Source organism: Cheilinus undulatus, linkage group 20 (genome assembly GCF_018320785.1).
Source record: "Cheilinus undulatus linkage group 20, ASM1832078v1, whole genome shotgun sequence".
Lineage (NCBI taxonomy): Eukaryota > Metazoa > Chordata > Actinopteri > Labriformes > Labridae > Cheilinus > Cheilinus undulatus.
In genome coordinates this window covers 16,889,054-16,910,929 of record NC_054884.1, presented here as the reverse complement: position 1 = coordinate 16,910,929, position 21,876 = coordinate 16,889,054, and the positions used below count along the sequence as shown (strand labels likewise).

The 21,876-nt window shown below is 38.3% G+C and overlaps 1 protein-coding gene across 3 annotated transcripts; it reads left to right on the top strand.

Moving 5' to 3' along the window:
• Positions 1–270: 270 nt before the first annotated feature.
• Positions 271–20,760, top strand: LOC121528514 (circularly permutated Ras protein 1-like). 3 transcript variants are annotated; one of them, XM_041816006.1, is made up of 22 exons: positions 306–343; positions 1,240–1,488; positions 1,751–1,844; positions 3,404–3,667; positions 6,764–6,997; positions 7,109–7,237; positions 7,334–7,414; positions 7,519–7,592; positions 7,695–7,880; positions 8,811–8,852; positions 12,307–12,396; positions 12,543–12,694; positions 12,804–12,885; positions 15,368–15,498; positions 15,684–15,768; positions 15,870–15,976; positions 16,096–16,208; positions 19,246–19,363; positions 19,828–19,968; positions 20,207–20,300; positions 20,389–20,415; positions 20,523–20,760. In XM_041816006.1, the coding sequence occupies exons 3-22, from the start codon at positions 1,766–1,768 to the stop codon at positions 20,610–20,612; spliced, it is 2,319 nt and encodes a 772-aa protein (XP_041671940.1). In that variant the 5' UTR covers positions 306–343; positions 1,240–1,488; positions 1,751–1,765; the 3' UTR covers positions 20,613–20,760. The 3 variants fall into 3 exon arrangements, with proteins under 3 accessions (XP_041671941.1, XP_041671940.1, XP_041671942.1); XM_041816007.1 differs by lacking the exon at positions 1,240–1,488 and having other exon boundaries at positions 271–343; XM_041816008.1 differs by lacking the exons at positions 19,828–19,968; positions 20,207–20,300; positions 20,389–20,415; positions 20,523–20,760 and having other exon boundaries at positions 16,096–16,222; positions 19,246–19,331.
• The last annotated feature ends 1,116 nt before the right edge of the window (positions 20,761–21,876 follow it).

Below are 21,876 nucleotides of genomic sequence, written 5' to 3'. Positions count from 1 at the left end.
TCTAAGTATTTTTGACTTTATGTCATCTTTATGACTAACTGAATTTCAACTTTTAGTCTCATAATTTCAACCTTTCTGTCACTATTATTACGTTTTAACATATATTTTTACTTTTATATCACTTTTTTTCTCTAACTCATAATTTTCTCATGATTCAGTTTTACCTTTTTTTCAAAAGTAATTATCATTCTGATTTTTTTTTTTTTTTTTTTTTTTTTTTTTTTGTAAGTATTTGAAATGGATTTCTAGATTTCTACAGATTCAGTGGATGGACCCTGTTGATGTTGTTGCTCTACAGCGCCCCCAGCAGGTCAAAATGCATACATCCTGCTAAACATCATCGGTATGAATCCTGATAATCTATATTTCCTGACTTTTCAGTGCCCTCACAAGGTCATGTCTTAAAATACCTTTCTGGTTCTTTGTTGTGTTACCAAGTTAGTACCCAGAATTGTGATTAAGGCTAATTAGCGCGTTAGCATGCTAAGAATGTACGGTACATAATTACACTACTAGCGTTAGCTCAATGCTACAGTCTAATGGTCTTAGCTTGTTAGATTTGTCATTAATGTAGGACAGTGACGTCCGTTTACCCCAGGCTTTGAGTATATACCTTTAACAAGTGCTAACATAGCAGGAGGTTAGTTTATTTCAAGACAAACACATTAGACCAGGGAAAATATTTTAGCAATAGCACGTGTACAATATGTATGAGTGGACAACTTTTGTAATACCTTTATGTGTAAATAATAATAAAATGACTAGCACAGTTAGCCTTTTGCAAATGCACATTTACATTTGTGAAACAAAAAGTGAGCAGAATACTAAAAGAAACTTGTTAAAAACAACAGAGATAAAACACGTTTTGATGTGGCTTATGGTGTTGTTTATTTTAAGTGTTTATTTCTTTTACAGAAAGTTTATGGGTATCCAGGCGTCCTGTAGACATGGAAATCTATTTATTTATCTATTTTTGCCCATCCAAATTCTCAAATACTGTAAAATGGGAAAATAATGTCTGGAAAAAATAATATCTGACATGCAAAAACACACTGGACAACTAGCCAGTGAACAGGAACTTGTTTTACAGTACTTAGTTGCCAGCCTCTTACTTTGAAGGCTATTCTTATCTATACATTATGACTCATCTTGACCTTTACCCTCTGTTCCGCTCTGTTATTCAATCAGCTTCTTTTCTTCTTTTTCCATTTCATTTACATTCATGGAATATTTAACCAGAGTTAGACAATACCCAATAAATATGTGACTACCACCACCCACCTGCACAGCTCTGAACACACACAAACACAAGCACACACCATGGTCCTACTGAAGAACTTCTTAAGGATAAAAACCTGTTGGACGGGATGTCTGAAACCCAACCGGTGAATGACGAGACGTCACAGAGGCGCTGAAACATTTCTGAGGGCTGGGAGGGTTTCATGTCTGGTTGTACTGTACGTTCAGCTTTCTAAGGACTCTGAATGAGTAAGTTCATCTTTGATCGTCTATTTTGTGAGTTTTTTCTTTAGTGTAGATAAAATTGATCAGTATGGCAGTGTCTGGATTAAGATTCTTTCATTTGACTGCTTTATAAAGTTGTGTCATTGTGTTAGAAACTGAATGCTGCAATTATGCCGTAATTACTTTCATTTTGTCTGACCTGATTGTTTTGTCTCATGTGTTAAATGACTCAGACCTCTTTGATGGATTTCTTACAGAAATATGAAAATTGTGCTTTTTCTCACAGTCAGGTGGAGTCATAATGGAATTTGCTTGTGGGTTTGTTTACGTGCCGCCATCAGTGACTCAGAAGGACAAGCAACGACTCATGAAACGCTCAGGTAAGAATTCTTTCAAACACACTCTTTAAATTTAAAAACATAATTTAACAGGACATGTTGTCAAAATTATCTTAATTCCACACATCACTAGCCAGGTATTTTTTAATGTAGCCTCATCAGAAATCAAGACATCTATTCATTTTCTTCTGCTTTACTGAGGTAAGTCAACAAGGCAGAAGGCTGAGCAAGTCAGCCAAGAAAGCCCTCATCCTAACATCATTCTCCAGCTCCTCCTGGGGGATTCTGCCCAGTTAGAAGACCTCCACATGGAGGTGCACAAGTGACATACTGATCAGATACCCAAACCACCTTAACAGGCTCCTTTGGATGCAAAAGAGCAGTAGCTCTACTCTGAGCTGCCTTTGGATGTCTCTGCCCCTCACCCTGTCTCTCAGGACTAGTCCACACATAGGCAGGTTTTTTTGAAAACAGAGGTTTTCCACCTCTGTTTTCAAAAATAATCTCACCTAGACCAAGTTTATCACAGTTGATTAAATCTAACTAAAGAAATAAAATCTAATGAGAATTCTAGTCAACTAAAACTTAGATAAAAATGAAGCTTTACAAAAACAAAAACAATCTTGTGTTTTTTTAAAAAAAAATAACTACAATAAAATAAAATTGGAGACAAAATATATTTAGTCTTTGACACAAGCATACTGACACATCTATCATGATTTTTTTCTTAGCTATGATCATTTTCATTTTTAATGTGCGTTTGTGCACATTGGGCCACTGACTCATGAACTTGCGCAGAAGTGGCATCAAGGTTGCATCCATATGAGAGAATGGGATGTATTTACACATTCTCCATTTTACTTCTAAAATTAAAGAAAATATGTTGGGCAACCAAACTTTTTTCCTCAGCAGGGGTGAAAAGTAACTATTAACATTTACTCAAATTACTGTAATCAAGTTATGTTTTTGGGTACTAGTATAGTCCAGCACAATTTCTGCAATACTGCCAATGTTGCACCAAAACTGTCTATCTCAGACTCCATTCTTCCCCTTATAGTAAGAAAGACCCCAAGATATTTAAACTCTTTCACTTTCACTGAACTCTACTTAAAGACAGTAGATTTTGGCATCATATTTGCTTTTGTTGAATCTGGTGCTGGTGCTGTCAGCTCCATTCTCTACATTTTTGTCATTAGGCATTCTGGGAAATGCAGGGAGTGGTACACTAAAGTATATGAACAGAAAAGACTTAAGAATTTAAGTCACAAAGGAAACAAAGTTATAAAATATTGCAACATATTTTTTAAAAGTATTTTAAGGTATGTTCTTCTGTAAACCAGAGTGTTTTAGGTGAGTGTCTGGTTAAGTATGGTTATTTATTATGCAACCAGTGACACACACAACCTCTGCTGTCTGTCTCTTAGCAGATATTTCTCACAGATACTTTCTTAGCTCACTAAAAGCCATCTGCATCCTGAGTCACATTTTCTTCGCAGCACAAAGGTCGACTCTGCACCAGTTGTTTTGTCTGCGTTCACAGTTCTTCTGCTAGAAAATGTTCTCAGATTAACAGACACTGTGTATTTTTTCCATCCTTTCAGCTCTTCTTCCTCCTGCTGCTGCTAACTGGAAACGTCCCATCATTCCTCCACCTCCCCCTCCGAACAGCTCCGCAGAAGCTAAAACACCCAAAACCCTTCTGTCTCCACCCAAGTTTATCGAGCAGTTGGAAAAAAACAAGGAAGTAAAGCAGGTTGTGAAGCTGTCTCCCTTCTATGAAAATGCAGCATTTCACAAAAAAACAGAGGAAGCTTCTTCCGTCAGTGTGACTCCCCAGCACACACCGACACCTCGTCGAAAAACAGGTACTGTGAGTGTTGTGGTATAGATATTTAAATAAGGGGAATCATTTTAATTTGTTCACTTACTTACATCAAGAACAGGTAAATAAGACACTTCTATGTGTTTTTTCTACTGGTAAGTTCCTGCAGTCTTCCTCTGACGAGTTATGTGATGTTGCTGAGGCATGTCTTATCAGCTGATCTTACACAGGTTTGGTTGTTCTGCCTTGATTGACAGGACAGCCACACCTCCTGCTGTCTGGCAGTTTAGTCAGTGAAGACTAAAAAACATTTTTGTCATTAAAAAGTCCTTGCTTTTGGAGCAAAGGTGGCCTAGTGGTTTAAGGCTTGGCCCAGGTTCGAATCTGGCCTGTGGTGCCTTCCCGCATGTCTCTCCCCACCTCTCTCGTTCCTGTTTCCAATTCTATCCACTCTCCTCCTCTATCAAGGTGTAAAATGCCCCAAAATGAAAAAAAAGCATTTATTCTCTTTGCCTAAATCTGGTCCAAATTACACTTGTGAGTTATACCCAGCCTGCATAACCTGGAGTCTCTGCTTTCTACAGCTGAAAGGCAAAAGAGTTACAGATTATCTAACAGGTTATGCTCTCACATGTAATGGATTTTGAATGTCTGACAAACACTGAATTACATTTTAGTCTCATTTAGTCTCCTTGGTGAAAACTAAACTTACTTTTACTTTTTCTCATTAAAGATCTATTTTTAGCTAGTCTTAGTCTCGTCTGCCTCATGGAATAAAGGAAGTTGACTAATGTTTTTAGTCATAGTTTTGGTGGACACTGATGCCAAGCTTGCTAAACTATCCTGGTCCCCCCTTTTAGAAAAAGGGAGTGTAGTCAAAACTCTGAAAAATGTCATCAGACTATTCTTCTTTACCACACTTAGCTGAGCAGAAGTAGCTACCTCTAGTGCTCTTCTTCCTCCTAGATTTTCCTCAATCATGTTTCAAGGTGAAGTACAGTTCTTTGAATAAAAGAGCATAATAAGGAACCAGAATCCAGTTGTGTTGTTCTCTACACAAGTGGAGCAGAAGCCTCAGGCTTGCTTGCAGAGGTTTAGCATGGTAACCTCCACAAATAAAGCTTCCAGTGTAAAGTTGATTTATGAGCATGGTAAAAAAAAATTATCCTTTGACATTTTTAGCTTACATCTGCAATCTGTGAGTTTGTGTGGTCTCACATGACCTCCACTCTGAAATAATAGACGCAGACAGATCTAACGGGGCAGAAATTACACAAACTGACTTGTGGCAAGAGGGCATTTTAAAACTACTTTTTTCACATTTAGATATTTATGACTCAGTTTTTTGTCAATGTTATTTTGTCTTTTTGCATTTATTTGGATAGGACAGCTGAAGAGAGACAGGATTCATGGGGCAGCTCACTCTGTATGTGAGCGCCTGCTCTAGTCAAACCGGTGCCCCTGTTCTGTATTTTTTATGTCTATTTTCATAACTTGAGTGCGTTGTTTAGCAAATGCAAGTGCAATTAGAGAGTATCTGAGGCCAATTTCCTGGAGGTGTTTGAGGTTAAGTGCCTTTCTGAATTGCAACACATCAGAAGTAAAACAGACAAGACATCAACAACCATTTCTTTTTCCACGCTTGAATGTTCTTAGTCCATACCAGCAACCTTTCAGCCTTCTCATTAGAAGCCTGCTTGTTAAACCTTTAGCATGGCCTTGTGTAAAGATGCAAGGAGATTGCTTTTACATTAAAGGACTGCAGTGTGAGCCTCAAATCCTGTTTTATCTTCATTGTCAGTAGAAAGTCAGTTTCTACTGACAATGAAGTCAGTTTTTTCCCTACATCAGGAGGGAAAAAACTGAATATGTTCACCCGAAAAGGTGTAGATGACAAAAAACAAAACCCACAAACATGTATAATTGGAGCATTTTTCTCATTCCTATGTTTACTCTGGGTGCTTATACCTAGCTCTGATACTGAACACTCTTTTTTTCCACAACTTTGAACTGTATGAGATAAGTGAAGGTCAGGTATCAACAATATAGTAAAGACATCCAGAAAAGATAACTGAATGATTGCAAGAAAGGATTTTTATGACATTGTCAAAGAAAATGTAATCTATTTGATCTTATAGTGCGATTCTTAATTGCATGATTTTTATCCCTGACACAAATCCATATTTTTTTTTCCTGTTTAAACAGTTTAAAAAGTGTAGAAAAACCACACTTGTGATGGAAAATTGTTTTGTTTTCATTTCTAGTTGTCTTTTCCCTAATCTTCAGCTGCCTACATGAGTGCACATTCTAATTAGTTATGTGGTTCGTTCTTTTATTGCTCCTGTGAGGAGGTTTTAGTTGGTGATGACTCAAATTAACGTTAACACCTCTGTATCAGCCTTAGTCAACTGTGCTGCCGTGGCACCCTGGGGGCCCTCTGGCGACATCAGGGCTGCCTTCAAAATCATTTAAATTCAACCTAAGAATTACTGTTAATATGCACATTATTAACTATCCTGACATTGATCATCAAAATGGTGTCATTTGCATTTTTCTTGAAATCATGTCTGCATCTGGGACAGTAAATGAATTAGTGTATGTCAGTAAGCACTGCTTGTGATAGTTTGTACATTTCTGCGAGATCTTGTGGAATTACCTCATTAAAAAGGAAAAAAAACAGCTTTGTTATCCCAAGAAAATGACATAAATTAGTTAAAATATTGACCAAAAAATACATTTTGCCTATTACTTCTGTAAACAGTAAAAGAAAATATATGGCTGTATGACCAGTGATACCCCCAGTACTTCATCAAATTTTGCCATAATTTTTCTTCCAGATACTGAAAACCACTCCACAACCTACTTTTGGGTCCTGACCCACCAGTTAAGGACCAGAGAGATTTATCTTGTTAATTCTATTCCTAAGTTAATCCCTTGGCAGCCACATGGGTATAGAATAAAAAGACACTGCTTCAAAGTTTCTCACAGGAGCTTTAACAAACCATTTTTTATATCCCATATCCCAGAGCAGTTTCAATATTAAATGAGAAACTGCTCGAGCACTAAATGGAACTGCAAAAAAAATTTGTTGTACATTGCCAATGAAATGATTCTGATTCTCTGATTTTGTTTTACCCAGCTCTTCTTCCACCTCACATGCGACCTCCAGCAAACAGCCAGTCTCCCCCTTACAGCGAGCCCTTCAATTCATCCATCACCAACAATCAGACATTTTCCTATGACCTACCTGAAGCTGAGCCAGATTTAAATGCACAACCCTGGGACCCAGACTACTCATACACCGCACCAGAAGGCACAGGGGCCCCAGTGAGGCTACTGACTGAAAACAGCAACATTTCACCTCAGACATCAGGTAAAAACATTTTGTTCAGGGTTTCCCTGATACTGATGTAACCTTGTGCCATAATGCTGAAAGAACATACGCTTTTTCTCAGTTGAACTTTTTTCTACTCATACATCTCAGCCCCCCCACCTCTTCCTCCAAGACCATCAAACATGAAGTCAGTACCAGAGTACCTGATGGTGTTGCCCACATCCACATCATCATCTCAGAAATCACTCTCTGAGGGGCCAGTTCCACCATCACCAACAAGTAAAAATAATTACCACAGTTGTTCTTGACAAAAAATAAAGATTTAAAATCATGATCAAATGGTCATTTTTAATGATCTACATTTCCCTGGTTCAGGACCAGCAGATAAAAGTCCCTTGCAGGGGAACCCTAATGTGATGCTCGTCAGTTTAGAAAAATTAATATCAGAGGAACAAGGTCTGAAAACTTTTATCATTGCTTTAAAAACTTCATGATCAGTCAGTCTAGTTTATTTCCACTCTGATTGGCTCATAATGACAGTGATGTTTAAATATTTCCAGTGCAGATCATACAGGGAGAACCCTCTGCCTGCTCCCAGTGTGGATCTGTGCTGGACTCCTGCTATGACAATATGGTAAGTACACAGAATACAGATCATGGAAGACAAAGATTATGAATTATGAAATACCAAAACAAAGAATGATGGGGCTATTTGTATACCTTTTTATAATTGCAGGTGGATTTGTGCTACTTCTGTCAGCCCTGTGAGTCAACCAGTTCTCCCAGTTCATCACAGAGTCTTCTAACAGGTTACCAGGACGGACTCTTTCTGCTCAATCCTCAGGAAAAGCTGCTGGGGTCAACAAATGCTCTACTGCTCTTCTGTATTGACATCTCAGGCTCTATGAGCATCACCTCACAGGTAAAAACTACAAAACTACACAATAATACACAATATGGATGAAAGTGTTCAGCCGCCTCACCATTACACTAGCAGGAAGTGTCAAGATTACGTAATCTCTAATGTACATGTGATCTTGTTGTCATCGGATCCAGGATTACAACTTTTTCTGCACCTACTAATAACAAAAGCTTGACCCTTCCCCTTCTGATAGACAAAATCTAGACTTTTAAAAAAAATTAATTGCAGGAGCCCATGACATTGAGCCCATGACAGAGTCAGTCTTTAATGTATTAACTGGCGCTAGTAAAGCATGCCGTTCTCACTGCCCAATCCAAAAATATGATTGTGTTCATGTTCTGCTCTCAAGGGACCTACAAATCAATCATCAGAAGACTGTCCTTCAACTTATATGCAGGAAAATCCTCTCCTTTTGATGATAAGAGTAAATTATTGTTTGTTTATTGATCGTGGAGAGAGAGAGAGGGAGAGAATGTGAAAAGAGCATTGTGCAGCGCAGTCAGTCTACAGTTTGATTTTTGCTTTAAAACGATGTAAAGTCAATCAGATCAGACAGTGTAGAGAGATCAAGGAGGGCTCAAAACACACTCAGCTACCTCAAACAGGTAGCTTGGTTATGGTGGAAAAGCAAATCCCCTGCCGTGCTGGGCTGCTGTGCCAAGTCAAACCAAGTCGAGCCGCGCCATGTAATGGAAAAGCCCCATCGAAGTCATTGAGCTCTTCGGGACGACCCATTTTGTATCACAAGTACTTGCAAATGGAGACTGCATAGCTAGGCGCTTGATTATATACACCTGTGGCAACAGATCTGATTGAAACATCTGAATTCAGTAATTAACAGGTGTTGCCAAATGCCTTTATGTTTACTCTGTGTTACATACAGCATTTATAAACACAAGTTTTGATGTTAAAAATCATCTTTTTTTTTAGGTGTTAGAGGGAGAGGAAGTCTTCCACAGATCTCGTCTTCATGTAAGTCAAGTGTCTTTTAACCTCTGTCAGTCTGAGAATAAACACAGTTTTTAGTTCACAACACTCTGTCATGTTATTTTAAAAGGTACAAACTGATTGATACATAAGCTAAAAAAATGGCTCCATGTACAGATTTAAAAATATATATATAATCTGTGCTTGTAGTATGGATTTTTAGTCTGAGAAGTGTTCTGAAGCCTTGCTGAAATTTCAGGAAACATTGGCAGTGATCATCTCATTAATTTTGTATGCCTCTGAGGACAGACATTAGTATCTTTGTAATTTTGTTTGAAGGTAAGACCTCCTTTTGCATGTGGCATTTACATTTCTAATATATACAGTGCTTAACAAATTTATTAGACCACCTGTCATAATAACGAGAAAACATAAATATTTTAGAAATCTTTCAAAAACTTGTTTAAAACTAAAAATGTTATTGTTATTTATTTGGCAAATAACAAACTGAACAACTAAATAGTCCTTTTTCACACATAATAACCAAAAAACTTCATATTTTGTATGGCCTCCTTTGGCCTTAATAACAGCTTACATTCTTGTTGGCATTGTTTTTATGTACTTTTCCACAGTCTCTTTTGTAACTGAGTTCCAAATAGTTTCTAGCTGTTCCCACAGACTTGCTTTAGATGAAACTTTTGTGCCATCAATCTTTGAATCTACTAAACCCCAAATTTGTTCAATAGGATTCAAATCTGGACTTTGACTTGGCCAGTCCATCAGTTCCAGTACTCCAGATTCCTTTTTCTCTGTCAAATAGTCTCTGGACAGCTTTGAAGTATGCTTGGGGTCATTGTCTTGTTGGTATATGAACCCACGACCAACCAGGTTCAGTCCAGAAGGAATTCCATGACGTTCTTGTTCATGATACCGTCGATTTTTTTTTTTTTTAAGATTTATCTTTGGGCATTTTTGTGCCTTTATTAGATAGAGGAGGACAGTGGATATAGTTGGAAGCAGGGTCAAGAGTGGGGGAGAGACATGCAGTGAAGGGCCTCAGGCTGGATTCGAACCCCTGCCGCCCGTGTACATGGGGAGCGCCTTTAACCACTAGGCCACCTGCTCCCCTATACTGTCGAATTTGACTAATTTGCCCACGTCGTATCCACAAATGGAACCCCATACCATAATGGAATCTCCACTGTGTTTCACTGTGGGTGCAATGCATCTGGCATCAAAACGTTCTCCAGCTTTTCTGCAGACATAAACACGCTGACCGAAGAGTTCAAACTTGGACTCGTCCATCCAGAGTACCTTCTTCCAGTCATCACAGTCCAGTGTTTGTGCTCCCTGGCAAATCTCAGGCGTTTCTGGATGTTTGCAGGCCCCAATAATGGCTTCTTAGCAGCTATTCTTCCCTTTAAGCCTTGTGAACTGAATTCACCTTTTTATACCCAAATTTGAGCCGGCTCACTGGGCTTCTCTGAGAAGTCAGAAATTAATCAAACATAACATTCAACCACTAAAACTCATTCTTCTGTTCAGGAATGCAAGTAAATAACTATAATTTGACATATTAATCAAGAAATAATAATGTGCTTTACTATTTTTTCAGTTTTTTTGTAAATTAATAAATTTGAAAATTCATGGATAACAATAATAATTATATTTCAGCATTAAAAATATAATTTCTGTTAAAGAGCTTCTAAATATTGGTGTATTAACCATTGCAGAAACATAAAAAATGATTTTGGTAATCACCAATGCTGTTAATTTAGGGCAGCTGTGGCATAAACCTTACTTTGGGTGGTGGTCTAATAAATTTGTTAAGCACTGTATGTCCTAATTTATTTTTCAGTACTTAGGAGTGCCATTACTTTTTGGGTCCCAGTTCATCAGTATACAACAGCTTTACTCGCACACATTTCAGCCATATGAGCCAAAAAAATAAATAAATTTCATTGTTAGTGACTCAAAGTTAGGGGTTAAGTTTGACAAATTATATACATCATTATTCAGACTTGTTAAAACTTAAAGGTCAATCAGTATCAGGTCTGTCCGTTAAATGGTTGTTTTTTTAATCCAGGATGATAAGATTATTAATGTGTTTCTGGTAGTGACCAAATCCTAACGCTAATTGGCTTTAGCAACACAACATGAAAAAGCTTTGTGGCTCAAATTGAAATGTTTGATTCACAATGGATTGTTAGCTGCACCAGAGTTTCTGCCAGACATTTTTTAATCTGGCAAAAATTCCTGGTCTGGCCATTTAAAACAACTAAATTTATATAAACTTCAGATGGCTGTCTGACCAGTAACCTGCATTTAACAGCAATGAAACATATAAACAGAAACACTGTGATATGGCTTTAAGTCTGCGCTAAAGCAGAGCTGAGAAAACATGTTTCTGTTTGAAACTGATCCAAGTCCAGCACAGCCAGAGTTCTTGTTACCCTGTTATTATAGCCTGCTTAACTGGACCTTGGAAATGACTGTGGAGAGCCAGTTGATTTTTCTTTATGTAGCTTATAACAAACATAATGAAAACTGTGAGCTGTTCCTCACACATGGTCAGTTTCACAGTACACACCTATGTTAAACACATAAACAAAAACAGCACTTATCTTCACATTAGTACTGTTAGCTCTAAGTTAGCCCATTAGCACATTAGCTGCTACCATAATCTAAAACTTTCCAAAGGCAAAATAACATCCTCCTCTGAAAACACCAACAGATCCTCCAAACAAATAACTAACCAGCCTATAAGTCACATTAAAACTCTGCCTTTCAAATGAGTTTCCCCGTCAACTGTCCAGTATTAGTCCGCATTAACTGATGATCTCAACTGTAACCTCCACCAAAACAGTAAAATCCAACCATCATGATTTATTTGGAGTATTTCCAAAGTAAGACAAAAACATCCACTGTGGATAGTTCAGTGCTGCCCTCCTCTCATCCATAACTCTTCCTTGCAGCTGAAGTCACATTCAGTGCTGCTGCTACATAGGCTTCAGCCAGAAAAAAGCCAAAGCCTATTATTAATTTTTATAAATCAGTATCATGATGTTTTTATTTTAGAAAATATATGACTCATTAAATCAAAGTAAATCACAATAAATGCTGTCTCTTTTTGGGTTTATTCCACTGCATTTAGTCAGAGTAAAGCCACTGTGTAACTCACTTCTTAGGTAGACTGAGATTTTCCTGAAACACATTAGCCTCCACTACTCCAGAGGTTGTAATGAACCTAGAAATTGTAGCACTTAGCACACACTGAGAAATTGCTTAGAAATCAACTCTATCAAATTGAAAAGTATCTGTTTTTGTAAATGCATAAGAAGATGGTAATTGTGCACACAGGTCATACACATCATAGAAATCCACAAAGACATTCATAACTCCCATGCGTTTGATCAAGATGTTGCAGTGAGATAGTAGATATAGAGATATGAGATTCATCTGGAGATTTGAAAAAAAACATTCTTTGTTTTCTAACCAGTTTGTCCAGGAAGCTGTGCTCCAGTGTGTTCAAATGCTGAGTGAGCAACAGCCTGACACACAAGTGGGTCTCATCACCTTCAATAATCAGGTATATACTTGTTTTTTTTTATAAACATGTGATTGATTTGTGTCTTTAAAGTCCTTATTTGACTGCTCATGGATTTTTTCTTATCTCATAAAACAATCTAAGTACAGTTTTCAAGTTCTGTATCCCCTTCTGTTTTGTGTCCCAAGGTGACACTGCATGGATATGAGAATTTCACTTCACATTTCCTGAGCAGTGCCGAGTTGGCAGACGTAGACTATCTGAAAGAGGCTGCAGCCAGTTTTCCCGTCCCTCCTCCCCTCTCACACACCAAGGACTACTTACAGAGACAAGTCCGGGGGTAAGAAAAACTGGTGTAAAATCAATTTGTTTGTGTTTTTTTCTTTTCTTACATAATGCTAACGTCATGCTCAGAAAAACAGATGTATTTTCTTTTCCTCTTGTTGAAGATTATCTGAAAGTGGGACAACAGCTCTCGGCCCAGCTGCTCTTTTGGCGATTACTATGGCCTCCAGACAGCCTGGGTCAAAGGTAGATTTTGTCTAAATAATGCACAGTTTACATGTGACCTATGGTGCAGACCATTTCTCAGAACTGCATAATCACATGGACTATCTTGTGCTGTGGCGTTTCTGACAGACAATTTAAACAAATAAGAATTACTTGAATTGGGATCACTGCAAAAAATAGAATATTAAGCAATTCATTTGAAAGAGTCTCAGTGGACTACCAATCTCATGGTTGAACACCTGCAATGAAGACCACCCCCAGGTATGTGGGGGTGCACAGTGTCTTGTCTTACATAGATCTGCCTGTTTTGTTAAATGAATTTTTATTCATTATCAAAGTCTGGCAATAACATTTATGAAATAACAACATTGCAAACACTACACACTAAACAACATTTCATAAATTAAACAGAAAAAAAGATTAAAGGTCTAATCTGGGAAAAATATGTATAGATAGACCTGTTTTAGAAGTAATTACACAAATGGTGGCTCACTTTAGCATCTTTAGTTTTAGCTAAAGCTAACATAGCTACACTAGCTACGTGAGTAAGGTTACTACATAAACCAATGTAGCTAAGGTAGCTTCAGCAATGTGAGGTTAAGTAAACGTGGTTAAACCTAAGCTCATAAAGTGGCTATGTAAGCCATGTAGATACCTTTGCTTTGTAGCTAAGGTATCTACATAAATTAAGCTAATTTAGCTGCATTGGTTTATGCAGTAAAGTTAGTTACATAGCTATGTTAGCTATGTAGCTCCATTATCTGTAGCTAAGATAGCTTTGGCAATGTTAGCTTTAGCAAACTTATTCAAAGCTTACTCAGCTACTTAGACAACATACTTAGCTTTCATGGTTGCTTTGGAAGCTTACTTTAGCAACATCAGCTATGTAGCTAAGTTATCTATGTAGCTACATTATCTACATAGCTTATGCTGCTAACAGAGCTAGGTAAGGTACGCTGGCTTTTTACATTGTTTCCATGGGGGAGAAAGCTTTTTTCCTGAAAGCAGACTGTTAACTCGGCTTTATTAAATGTTTTATAATCAGGTTTTGCAGGTCAGCTTTTTAACTTTTAACCTTTGGTGTGTTAAAGACCCTGTAAAGTGAAATCCAAAGTTTTTGTCTTAACACACTAAATATGTTGGAATATGGATGCTGCAAAAATGTGAAAATACTGAGATCAATATGTGACTGAATTCTTGATTTGGACTTTTAGAAAGTTTTTCACCTCTTTCCTGGATTGGTTTCATGTGGGTGGGGCCAATATGTGTAGCAAATGACCCCATCCCTCTAATATTACAATATAAAATCACAGAGCAGGTCATCTCAGTACAGTCTGTTGTTAGCTGAAGTCACTGCCTTTATTGAAAGAAAAAAGTCAGTTAAATGCTGTTTTTCTGTTCATTGTGAGGTAAATTTGCCAAATCTATCAGCCACAGTGGTCTACGGATCATTTAAAGTATCATAACAGAGATTTGAGCCAGAAAACTGACTTTGCCCATTCAACAGACACGCCAACAACAAATGGTCTGCCTGTGTCTCAAAACACAAAATCTGAATGCCAGTAAAGCACTTTCAGTGCGAGAAGAAGTTACCTGGGAACTGGTTTTAAGTGTGAGCATGGAAAATCTGGGCAAGCAAATAGAGATTTGATTTAGTGCAAAAGAGAAAATCTAAGCCCAAGGATGTGGTTTTGAGTACAAAAGCAGGTTTTATTGGAAAGTTTCTTTAAAAATTGAGCCCTAAATCAATAAGTCATGACCACAAAAGGTTAAAACCCACTTTTGAGTTTTGCAACAATAATGACTCCAAATAAGTAGCCCATAGGATCAGGAAGCGTTAACGAGTGAAAAAAGACGAATGGAATGAGGACTTTAATATGATAAATTGTTACTCTGAGTCTAAAAGACATTTTAGTTATTTGGCTCTTTTCTATATTGCAAATGGGATTATACTGTAGATCAGTAACAAAAATAAAGACATTCAACAACTAGTCAATTAAAGGTCACTTTATATTTTTATTTTTTATTTAACCAGGAGAAAAAACTCATTAGGATTAAAAATCTCTTTCAAGAGTGTCCTGGCCAAGATAGGCAGCAGCACAGAGTCACAGACAAATGAGTAGTCATACAAATAAACTGTCAAGACAGTACACTGAAAGACAAATAGCAAGTATCTGAACATAAAGTTTCATTTATTGAGCGTCATCTGCATTTCTGACTCCTCCTCTGCTACAAAGCTGCATAAACGTTCCTTCCATTCATCAGACATGCTTTCATTTCCCTTCATTTGATTAAAGGTTGAACTGAAACAAACATCAGACAACTATTTTGGACAAAAACGCACTTTAAGCTTGATGATTTTTGTTGGAAAGACTTGTAGCAAATGATTAAAAACATGCAAACATACTTTGTCAAACTTTGACTTTGACATGAAAGCAATCATAAATCCTTTTTTTATATTTCTGTTTGCATTCCTGATGTGCTGTCCCTGTTGATCCTGAAGGTGATTATCTGTACAGATGGGAAGGCCAACACAGATTTGGGGAATCTGGAGGTAGAGGATGACGATGCTCGCACCCTCCTCTCATCCACCATCTTTTACCAAGACCTGGGAGAATATGCAGCGAATCAGGGGTGAGTCAAAAAATACTCATGAGTGTCAGAAATGGAAAATGCATTCACAATAATATTGTACATCTGGACAGAGAGCAGGCTTTAATATTGTTTCTCTGGAAATAGCAATAGGCTTGGGGCAGTTTCAATACTTTTAAAGTGTCAGAGCTTTGCTGCAATCCAAATAAATGTCCTTCTATCGTTAGTGTGACCGTGTCTGTGCTGTCAATAGAGGGAACAGACTGCAGACTGGATGAGCTGGGACGGCTTGCCGATCGCACCGGAGGAAAAGTAAGAAAATATCTCAAACTGTCCAAATTTGAATACTGAACAGCTCTTTTTTTATCACGTGCATCACTCGTTGGATCATGTTTGTGTGTCTTGTCTATCAGGTGGTGATAGCTAGTCCGAATATGCTGCATCCTGAGTTTGAACAAATCATAAAGAACAGGACCACAGCTACACATTGCACTGTCACATTGTTGCTGCCTCAGCCACTGTAAGGTCTTCACTTTACACTTATACCCTCCATTGTAATATTTACAAGTTTTTGAGCACAGTAACATGCTCCTTAATCCACACCTAACACACCCACACCTGTTTTCTTCTTTAATCCAGACGTGTGAGAGGAGAGAGGCAGTCGGGGCACAAAGGGACCAGAGAGGTTGGGAATGTTGACCCAGACACAGAGATCACCTTCCAGTTTGGAGCCAATGAACATGATGCAGAGGGTGAGAAATAACTGGTATGCTTCAACAGACTAACAGAATCCACAGTTTAATTATTTCTGAGATATTTTGAAAATTGCAAGCTGCTGATTTTAGTTGTTGCCACCTATGAAAACAAGACATCTCAAACGGCTGAACTGAGAGGGAGCAAGACTTGAAACATCTGAAAATTAGCTGGATTGATGAAAAACTGCAGAAACTGTCGTGGTACAAAAAGAAATACTACAACAGTGGGAAATCATACTTATTAAATTTCCTGCTTAGATTTTGGTTTCCCCTTTGAACAATGCAATGCCTTGGATCTCTCTGCTTATCTTGTCCTGTAAATGGATGGGTTGTGTTTTCTAAAGACATATCTAACTTATCACTTGGTAGAATCTTTGATGTAAAGTTGTCAACAAAAAGTGTTTCAACAGCTTACTCTGCAGCCGTGCACACAGTACAATTATGAAGCTTTTCGTTGATGGTTCTGTTTGTTTTAATAAGTCATAAAGAGGCATGTGAATACATTTCAGACTGTTTCATAACCTGTTAAAATAAGAAAAACCTCAGAGGAGCTTCAAAGCTAATTCAGATGAACTTTTTGGCAATCCAGCTGCAACATTGAGATTGAAATGTCAGTCTGTTCATAATTCCCCCAAATATTAGGCTGAAACTTCCCTGCAGTTTGTGTTGGCTCTGTTGAGGTTGAACTTTTAGAGCTGTGATTTTGTCTGACAGTAAAAGACTGCAACAATATTTCCCATCAACCTTAGCTGCCCTATGTGCTAACTCTTCTGTCAAGTGTCTTGAAATATTTAAATTGATACTGATACCTCTTGATTACCTCTTAAAAGAAACATTATCATTGGGGAGAAGTTTAGTTATTAATGTATGGTTGTTCTAAGTGCCTGTAAATGTCAGGTTGGTTGCCGGGGGGGGGGGGGGGTTTAGAAGACACTACTTCCACTAATCCATCCAACCAGTCAAAAATAGCTGGTCCAGCTGTGGTCAGTGTTTGTCCAGCCATCATGTTCCGCTGTACACTGCACGACAAATGACGCACAATCAGATTGAAAGTTGCCCAGCATTCTGGGATCACTCACAGTGTTGCTAGCATAGTTGATGTCCCGTCAGTTAAGGTCAGTACACACAGATACAGTTGAGCTAGGCATGGTGGTCTTGATAGACACGATTAAAATATGTGGCATTTAAATCTTAAACTGGCATTACTTAACTCCTGTATGAGGGGATAAGCTTGTATTCTGAGAAGACAGCATCAGGTGGGACACAAGTGTTTTGTTTTGTAAGTGTACCTTGGCCAGCTGGAACATCAGCTCATATTTAACTTAATAATTGCTGAATTTGTGTAAATAAATCAATCGTAGACTATAAATATGGATAAAGTCTTAGTGATGTCACCTATTGGTTCCTGAAAAGGCAATGATGGCAGACACCATATTTAAAATGCTACTCCAGCTAACATCAGGCTGCTTTATCTGTTATTCCGCCAGTGCAAACGGAGCACTGTGGCTGACCTTTAAAGTTAATCTTTGGGTTTCCACAGCACACCATGAAGATAGATCACAGCACATGCTGGACCGCTAGGGCTGCATCTCTAATCTGCAATGAGCAAGGTACCCAATAGAGCTAGCTTCAAGCATGTATTACTCTGTACATAGTTGATGCAACCATGCAGGCACGCGCCGAGCATCCAGTCAATTTGAAAACAAACCACCAGCAGCAAACTTGGCAGCAACAGCTTCTGTCATTAACAAATGATCTTTAGCAGCAGGGCAAAGTAATATGGGACTTTTTACTGTCTTCACCATACATAATGTTACTTGATCTGATGCTTCCTTTGCCTTGGTATTTACAGAACTCAGTGTCTCAATTGATATTTTCTGTGACCACAACTTTAGCTTCCTGTCAAAAAAACTCCTTTAACTTGGTCACCAAACTTGGCTGCTTTGTCACAATATGACAGAGTTCACATGGCCTCCTGCTGTCTTTAGCAAGCACCTGTTTGTGAATTACAAACCATAGCGTGGAGGATCATCATCAGATATCATCAGTGAAAGTCCAGACTTTAAGTAGTTGTCATCATATTTCTAATTTCTGTGCTTACTCCAGTAGTAACTACCTCTGTAGTAACTAAAAATGTCTCTCCATAATGCCTCACTCATAACTTTAGTTGACTTAGCAGATCACTTTTTCCAGGTTTAATTTTGTCGCACTTTGCCCCCGAGGGGGGGGGCACATCTCACACTTTGAAAACCACTGGTTTATCCCATCATTATTAACATCATTACATCGCACAGGAATCAAATTAACAGCAAATCAATCCCATATGAGCAAAAACCATGATGTATCTTGTTTTTCTTTGTTACTGTGAACTGGTGACCTCTTGATCAAGCTGCTCTGAGCTGAGCTGCGCTGCACTGTGCTTTATTTCACTGGACTGCGTTGATGTCAGCTTTAGAATCAGACCCAGTGGGTGAGGGTGTGGGTTGTCAATCAGAGAGAAACCTGTGGTGCAGATGAAAAGCTGTAGGCTAAGACCCTGTTGAAATTGGAGGTTAAAATAGGCAAATAATTAAAGCTAAGGTGAGCCCATTAAAACTTGGATCTTGAAAGGATTCATCTGAATTCCTGTCAAACAGCTATAACATGTGCGCATGTAAGCCAGATCCGCTGCACACCTAATTATAAAAATTCATGCGTGACTCCAGCCTATGTATAATCTAAATAAATGCCTTTTCTAAATCAACTCCTATATTGTTGTCACAACTAAAGACATTAGCTATAGGGACCTTAAAGGTTTCTTTACACCAGACTGTAAACATGTGCATCATGGTATTGTAATATGAGGCCTTATAAAGATTCCTTGGCTTTTGGACTCAGCTTCAAGTGGACACTGGAGGAACTGCAATTTCTGCGCTTATACACTGACTTCAGTTTACAGCACCAGAAGTTATCACTTGATTTAAGTTTGTAAACCAAACTGAGCCATGATATCATATTTAGTTTTCCCAGTGTTTACACTGAAATCTCTTTTCAGTTTCAGCTCTGGCCTCTGGTAGCTGTGTGTCCATCCAGGTGCAGGTCAGGTACCGGCAGAGGAATGGACAGAGGATGCTCAGAGTGATCACAGCAGAGAGAGAAGTCACAGATGACAGGTGATAATGTTTCCATAATCACAGTTTTTATCTCATGTTGTGTTTTAAACTGCTGTACTGATTGATTTGCATACTGTGCGGCCTTGCTGTAAGCTTAAACAAGTCATTATCTTATGATATCATGAATCAACGAGGCGTTCTCCTCCTGAGGACAACAATTGATTGGATGTGTTATTTCATACCTATCTCAGTAAACCTTAAGGCAAAGCTTTTTAAAAATCTGAGAAGACTGGCTGTTGCTGAGATACGAGATCATGCAGAAATGATTGCACCTTGAAAATCCCTTCTCTCATAACATGTAGTCACATGGAAAATGAACCTCTCAGCTCTGTCTGAAAGCTTCTTATACAGATGAAGGTCCAGCAATTCATAGACTGAGCACAGACAAAGAGACCTGCAGTGTACTAGGATAAAAGGCCGAAGATGAAGTACTCTTATGTTAAAGTGTGATCCTTCCTCTTCAGCTCGGCGGCCCTCTCCTCTCTTTCTCTGGCCATCATTCAGCTCAACTCGTCGCAGGCCAGTGCCGCTCTGGCCGTCAGAGGACGTTTCCTGGACGCCCGGAGGGAAGGCGAGCTGCAGAGGAAGCTGATTGAGAGAGCAATGTGAGTAATAGGAGGAAGGGGAGGAGGGGTGGCAATGACTGACGTTAGTGTGTGGGCTACACGTAGAACAAGAGCTACTTGATGCTACAGTCTGACGAATGAATTTAATGGGAGCTGATCTGCATATATTTAACACAAAAAGATAAAAGACATGAAAAAACATCAGTTATGAAGGTTATTTTTCAGAATGCATGCTTTTACAGAATATTTATTGATAAAAAGAGTGTCCTTTTTTCAGAGAGCATAATCGCAGTGCGGAGGACAAAGAGACATATCAAGAATGGGTTAAAACAATGGAGCCTATATACAACAACATACATAACTTCACGAGAGTGAGTTTAAACACTGTTTTGATCATATTCAGAGCTTTAAACTGTACAGAATTGCACCATTTTAACACTTATTTTTTTATTTTTCCAGAGAAATTCAGTGGTTTCAGATGCACAGGTAATTCAGCTCTCATATTTAATACCATTCATGCCTAACACAAGAATATTTTGGCCTTGTTTGTTTCAATTGTCCTGACAATTCTTTCTTTCTTCTCCTAATGCTAGTTTTTAACAGATGCTGGGGCAGTGTTGCTCTACACTATGAAACACAGCAACAGGAAATCCATCTCACTGAAAAACAAACAGAAACTCTAGCCTCCAACTATTGCTTCATTGGAGACAACTCAAGGATAATTTCTGCTGTTTGATTTTCTGGCTGAAAGCTCCAATATTTCATAATGTGAACAGTATATTACAGCATATCAAAATCTTGCCATATGTTTCATAAAGATCTTAAAGCACAGCTTGGTGTCTTACAGTGTCGCACTTTAAAGTGCCGAGTACACCCAAACCACATGGGTGTGCTTGACAATGTTTGTGTTTTTGTGTCGACTAAAACGCACAAGGAAAGCCTGAGTCAGAAACACCATCGAGCAGCTAGATCCCTCTGCATCAGCAGAAAGCTTCTCAATACATATGTAAGTGTTTAAAACAGCACATACTTACACACATACTGAGAGGACATGCATCCAAAAATTTAATTTACTTTGGTATAATAATGAGTACATTTTGGCTGCTTTCTCTGACTTTTGATTGAATTACCAGTTAGATTAAGAGAAGAATGCTGTTTTTCAGTGATATAATGTAAATTTTAGTTGTTTTCTCTCAGACTCACCATATTATTAAGAAAAACTAGCTTATTAATATTGAGTTTACAAGATAACGTTTGTTGTTTTTTTAATGCCTCCACATTAGCCAGCTCCAAGGGGCTTTATGTTTTTGGGTTTTCTTCTGACCATCTGCCTGCGCCATTCATGTGAACAGGATATCTCAAGAAATCTTTGAATGATTTTCCCTAAATTTAGCATAAATATCCACTCTGAATCAAGTATGAACTTGTTCCAAGGGGATGAACTGGAAGACATCTGGGATTCTGGGATTCCCAGGCCAGATGGGATATATAATCCCTCCAGCAAGTTCTGGATCTGGCCTGGGTTCTCCTCCCAGTTTGACCTGCCTGGAAGATCTCCATAAAGAGACCACCTCCTCAAGAATCTGATTTTAACAGCTAGTATCCAATATCTTGTTTTTTTTTCGATCATTGCCCAAAGCTCTTGGCCATAAGTAAGGGTTGGAACATAGACCAGTAAACTGAAAGCTTTCTTTTGAGGGTATTTTTTTCTAAGAGGAGCAACTGGCTCTTTAGGTAGAGTTAGTCGTTCTGCAATGAAGTTTTGAACCCCAGCTGCTGCAGTCGCATGTCAGTGTGTCCATGGGCATGACACTTAACCCTCATTTGCTAATTTGGATTAGCTCTGCCATCGGTGTATGAATGTGAAGTGAGAGGGTGTGAATTGGTAGGTGTGACCTGCTGTGTAGTCAGTAGTCAGACAACTAGAAAGTGCTATACAAGCTCAAT

What these genes read in the sequence shown, in the direction of transcription:
- LOC121528514 (XM_041816007.1), top strand. Translation starts at nt 1,766, where the DNA reads ATGGAATTTGCTTGTGGGTTTGTTTACGTGCCGCCATCAGTGACTCAG. An exon ending in TCCACAGATCTCGTCTTCAT is followed by an intron (nt 8,853 to 12,306) that starts GTAAGTCAAGTG and finishes TTTTCTAACCAG; the next exon opens with TTTGTCCAGGAAGCTGTGCT. An exon ending in CCGATCGCACCGGAGGAAAA is followed by an intron (nt 15,769 to 15,869) that starts GTAAGAAAATAT and finishes CTTGTCTATCAG; the next exon opens with GTGGTGATAGCTAGTCCGAA.